Source organism: Mandrillus leucophaeus, unplaced genomic scaffold (assembly GCF_000951045.1).
Source record: "Mandrillus leucophaeus isolate KB7577 unplaced genomic scaffold, Mleu.le_1.0 Scaffold62, whole genome shotgun sequence".
NCBI lineage: Eukaryota > Metazoa > Chordata > Mammalia > Primates > Cercopithecidae > Mandrillus > Mandrillus leucophaeus.
Window position 1 is genome coordinate 5,757,378 of NW_012106697.1, and position 5,960 is coordinate 5,763,337.

The 5,960-nt window shown below is 45.7% G+C and overlaps 1 protein-coding gene across 1 annotated transcript in view; it reads left to right on the forward strand.

The window, feature by feature from the left end:
- Positions 1 to 63: 63 nt before the first annotated feature.
- The window catches only part of SNX25 (sorting nexin 25), a 163,053-nt gene continuing 157,156 nt past the window's right edge, over positions 64 to 5,960 (forward strand). The window contains exon 1 of the mRNA XM_012000177.1: positions 64 to 294. Coding sequence (XP_011855567.1) covers positions 241 to 294 — 54 coding nt within the window. The 5' untranslated portion in view covers positions 64 to 240. The remainder of the gene's footprint in view (positions 295 to 5,960) is intronic.

Below are 5,960 nucleotides of genomic sequence, written 5' to 3' on the forward strand. Positions count from 1 at the left end.
AAGAGCCGCGGAAGAAGGCGGTCCAGCCCGCGTGGTTGCCAGGGCGCCCTAGAGGCGTTACTGCTGCTCCCGGCTGCCTAGGGCGACGCGGGTAGGCCCCGTTGTTATCGTGAGTTAATAGGGAAAGCTGCCTTGATTATCTTGTAATTCTCTACCAAAACAAGAATAAAAAAGGACGGCGGCTGTGTGTTTGTGATATTTTCTATCAGCAAAGTTCAGTTCATACCACTAGTTCGTTCTATGGACCAGAGGCTGGTAGCAGAATGGAAAGACCTTTGCCGAGGGGTCAACGAGGTGGGTAGTTAAAACAATCTAAGGTAAAAATGATCTCTGCAGAATATATTGAATGCAATAACTTCTCGTTGAACTCTCAGGTGTGGTAGGATGATGGCACCCCAAAAATGTGTACCTCCTAATCCCCACATCACGTGAATATGTCACCTTATGTAGCAGACAGGACTTAGCTGATGTGATTAAGGATCAAAATGGGAAGATTAACTTGGATTATCCAGTGGACCCAACGGAATCACAAAGGTCCTTACAAGAGGGAGACAAGAAGTTCAAAGTCAGTAGTGGGAGCTGTGAGCACAGAAGCTAGAGGCTGGAGTGATGTCAGAAAGAGGTAATGAGCCAAGGAGTGCAGGTAGGAGCTGCAAAAGGAGGAAACAGATTCTCTCCTGAAACCTTCGGAAGGAACCCGAGGCCACAAATTTTGATTTTAGACTTAAGACCTTCAGCACTGTAAGACGATACACTTGTGTTGTTTTAACTACTAAATGTGTAGTAATTTGTTATAGCAGCAATGGTACCAAATCCAGTAGGTACTCAATAAATATTGTTCATACCCTAAGTGCAAAGAAGGGTAGGAAATATGGGTCTTACCCTGTCCCGGGGAGTTCCAGTAAGGATTGTCTGTTTTCGTCCTTCACAATGCATTTTGTACTTGTTGGTCTTAATTACCAAAAGTATAATCAATTCTCTTTTTGTTGCCTAAAAGAAACCATTGGTTGGGCGTGGTGGCTCACGCCTGTAATCCCAGCACTTTGGGAGGCTGAAGCGGGTGGGCCACCTGAGAGGGGTTCAAGACCAGCCTGAATAATATGGTGAAACCCCGTCTCTACTAAAAATACAAAAATTAGCTGGGCGTGGTGGTGTGAGCCTGCAGTCCCAGCTACTCAGGAGGCTGAGACAGGAGAATCGCTTGAACTCAGGAGGTGGAGGCTGCAGGGAGCCAAGATTGTGCCACTGCACTCCAGCCTAGGCAACAGAGTAAGACCGTGTCTTAAAAAAAAAAAAGCATTTCACTTTTTTTTAAGTACTTAATAAAACTATGTTGGCACCACTTTCCAGGGATAGTTGTTAAACTGTGGTCGGCCGGCACGGTGGCTCACACTTATAATCCCCTGTACTTTGAGAGGCCAAGGTGGGCAGAGCACCTGAGGTCAGGAGTTCCAGACCAGCCTGGCCAACATGGTGAAACCCTGTCTCTACTAAAAATACAAAAATCAGCCAGGTGTGGTGGTGCACATCTGTAATCCCAGCTACTCGGGAGGCTGACACACAAGAATCACTTGAACCCGGGAGGCAGAGGATGCAGTGAGCTGAGATCGCACCATTGCACTCCAGCCTGGACAACAGAGCGAGCCCCTCTCTAAATAAATAAACAAACTGTGATCAAAAGTTTATCTTACAAAGGACTTGAGTAGCTATTTCTCCAAAGAAAATATACCAATGGCCAATAAGCACATTGAAAGATACTCAACACCATTAATTAGGGAAATGCAAGTCAAAAACACAATGAGATACCAGGTCACAGCCACCAGGATGGCTTTAGTCAAAAAAAAAAAAAAAAAAAAAACCCAGAAAATAAGGATTGGCAAGAATGTGGAAAGATTGAAACCCTTATGCATGCTTGTGGGAATGTAGAATACTCAGCCACTGTGGAAAATGGTATGGCATGTTCTAAAAAACTTGAACATAGAATTATATGACCCAGCAATTTCTTTCTGGACATATACTACAAATAAGTGAAAGTAGGGTCTCAAACAGATACTTCTGCACCCATGTTCATAGCAGTATAGCCAAAAGGTGGCAAAAAACCTCAAGTGTTTGTTCATCAACAGACAGATGAAGAAGAATGTAGTAGATACATAAAATGGAATATTATTCAGCCCATGAACTGTGTGCCTCCGGTCCACGTTACAACATTAAGATGTGCTGCAGGACAGATAGAATGAGATGTATGCCGGGCGTGGTGGCTCTCTCCTGTAATCCCAGCACTTTGGGAGGCCGAGGTGGACAGATCACCTGAGGTTGGGGGATTGAGACCAGCTTGACCAACATGCAGAAACCCCATCTCTACTAAAAATACAAAAAATTAGCCAGGCATGGTGGTGCATGCCTGTAATCCCAGCTACTTGGGAGGCTGAAGTAGGAGCTCCTCTTGAACCCGGGAGGCGGAGGTTGCGGTGAGCCAAGATCACACCATTGCATTCCAGCGACGAGAGTGAAACTCTGTCTCAAAAAAAAAAAAAAGGGCCGGGCGCGGTGGCTCAAGCCTGTAATCCCAGCACTTTGGGAGGCCGAGACGGGCGGATCACGAAGTCAGGAGATCGAGACCATCCTGGCTAACACAGTGAAACCCCGTCTCTACTAAAAATACAAAAAGTTAGCCGGGCGAGGTGGCAGGCGCCTGTAGTCCCAGCTACTCGGGAGGCTGAGGCAGGAGAATGGCGGGAACCCGGGAGGCGGAGCTTGCAGTGAGCTGAGATCCGGCCACTGCACTCCAGCCTGGGTGACAGAGCGAGACTCCGTCTCAAAAAAAAAAAAAGCAAAAAAAAAAAAAGGAAGATGTATTAATGTTCTCCAGAGAGACAGAACCAAAAGGATATAGATAGATATATGAGAAGGAATGTATTGGAGAAATTGGCTTACGTGATTATGGAGGCTGAGAACTCTGATGATACATACACCCTTCGCCAGCTGGAGAGCCTGGAAAAGCTGGTAGTGTGGCTCAGTTCAACTCTGAAGGCCTCAGAACCAGGGAATCGGATGGCATAACTCGGAGGCGGTAGGCCTGAGAACACAGGAGGCTGCTAGTGTAACCTGGAGTCTCAACACCAGAAAGCCTGGAGTTCTGCTGTCCAGGGATGGGAGAAGAGTGTATCCCAGCTCCAGGGCACAGAGGAAACCACCTTTTTGTTCTTTCTGGGCCACAGCTGATTGGATGGTTGCCCACATCAAGGGTGGATCTTCCCCACTCAATCCACTAACCCAGGGGCAATCTTCTTGGGAAACACCCTCATAGACACACCCAGAAATAATCCTTTGTTAGTTTTCCAGGTAATCCCAATGCAGTCAAGTTGACACCTAAAATTAACCATTGTCACACTTATCTTACCTCACTTCTCAATGTTCCTCAAACCACACAGGGTGGAGGCTGGACTACCATTTGTTAAACAAATGTCAAAGTGTCAATGCTGATTTAGCCGCAATACATTTCTCCAAAAAATATATACAAATGTGCTGTGAGGAAGTTTTCTGACCCCAGGCTTACATTTATTCATATCTGCATTACTCCTGGGTATAACATATGTGGGTGTATTGGAAAGATCAGGGTCTTAAGAGTTACAGGCCTGGCCTGTCAATAAGTTTCAGACCAGTTGGTTCAAGTTCTAATCACTTAGCATTTGTTAGGAGGCTAAGTTGCTGCTATTCTCACAAAGCTACAAAACTATCCACTTTTCTTTTTTTTTTTTTTTTGGAGACAGTGTCCTGCTCTCTTCCCCAGGCTGACGTGCTGGCGCCATCTGGGCTTACTGCAACTTGTATCTCAGGTTCAAGTGATTCTCCTGCCTCAGCCTCCTAAGTAGCTGGGATTACAGGCGCACGCCATCACGCATGGCTAATTTTTGTATTTTTAGTACAGACAGGGTTTTGCCATGTTGATCAGGCTGGTCTCAAACTCCTGACCTCAGGTAATCCAGCCACCTCGGCCTCCCAAAGTGCTGGGATTACAGGCATGAGCCACCATGCCAGGCCCAAAACTATCCACTTTTAAGCATAGAATACAGATCAGGATCAATAATTTAACTTTTTTTTTTCTTTTCTGTAATATGAGATGACTAACTCACAGAATTCTTAGGAAGCATCATGGCATAGCGATTCAATGCACAAGCTCTGAAGCTAGACCACACGGAGTAACAACTAAATCCTAGTTCTGTTATTTATTAGCTTTGTGATGTTGAGCATGTTATCTTACCTCCTGTGCTTCAGTTCCCCACTGTGTAGATGGAGATATCCGTTGGGGTTGTTATGAAGATTAAATGAAGTATGTTTAGTCCTTAGAATAGTATCTGGCACACAGTAAGTGCTGTTAGTTACTATTATGATGAGCTAGTGCTAAAATTGAAAAATTAATTTAAATTTATCATAAAGCCTTCAGAATACAGTCCTCGGCATGTAAATGATCAAAAAACATAGATTTGGTTGTTGGTGATAACAAGCCGCTATGCTTTATTTGAATAATTTGGGTTTGTAGGGTACACTTTGAGGGGCTCCAGTTGGCTGAAAATTAACTATTTTAGAGGCAAAAGAGCTTCTTCAAAATTAATTATACTGCTTTATTTATTTTATTTTACTTTTTTGAGACGAAGTCTCATTCTGTTGCCCAAGCTGGAGTGCAATGGCACGATGTCAGCTCACTGCAACCTCCACCTCCCAGGTTCAAGTTTCACTATGTTGGCCAGGTAGTCTTGAACTCCTAACCTCGTGATCTGCCCGCCTCAGCCTCCTAAAGTGCTGGGATTACAGGTGTGAGCCACCGCGCCTGCCCCTATTTTCTTAAAAAAGGAGGAGTAAAGGAAGCTGGTAACTTCTTTTGATCATCACCTTGGCATGGCAAAGTCACATCTAGCATGAGGCACTCTTCATTTCTGACTTAGAAGGTTTAAGAAAGAATGAAGTGAGGCCGGGCGCTGTGGCTTATGCTTGTAATCCCAGCACTTTCGGAGGCTGACGCGGGCGGATCACGAGGTCAGGAGATCGAGACCATCCTGGCCAACATGGTGAAACCCTGTCTCTACTGAAAATACAAAAATTAGCTGGGTGTGGTGGTGGACACCTGTAGTCCCAGCTACTCGGGAGGCTGAGCCAGGAGAATGACTTGAACCCGGGAGGTGGAGATTGTAGTGAGCAGAGATCGCCCCACTGCACTCCAGCCTGGGCAACAGAGACTCCGTCTCAAAAAAAGAAAAAAAAAGAAAAAAGAAAGAATGAAATGCCCATGAATACCAATTAATACGAAAAGTAAAAGCTACATCTGCTACTTTATTAGTCTTAGCAGTAATTGCCAGTGTTTAAGTAGCATATTGGCATCTAATTAGCAAGCGTTACCTGTATATTACTGGCTGGGACTATGACAGAAGAAAAGGCAAATATATACTCTAAAAATTATTTGGACCACGTTCTTTTGCGTGGCTGATAGCATTTGTACTGAATAGTTGGGGGGAAAAAAGAAACAGAATTGGAGCCAAAGTGATGATGGGCAGCTACCTGCACCCTGTTACACCAGGCACACTTCTTTGGACCTTTCCATAGCTAGGAATTGCAGGCTTCACTTACTCCACCGCACGTGTCTGATTCCTTGCTTAAGGCGGCAGGGTGGGAAAGGGAAGGTCTTTAGAAACTGTGACAGGTAGGCTCGGGAACAGCTGCCTATTTAAATAGCGAGTGAAGACCAGGCAGAAATGTTGCAGGCTGCAAGCAAAGAGAAGAGGTTACTGCTGGTGATGAGCGGAGAGGGAGAATTACGGGATCACCTGAGCTGGGGAATTACCAGCGCCGCTGACACCTGCAGCAAAATTTTCCACGAACAGACGGCATCCTGTGGAGGCGGAGGGGAGCGTGGGAAAGAGCGGTGTGCGCCGCGCTGGGTCGCGCCCCCTCCCCGTGGGGCCCCG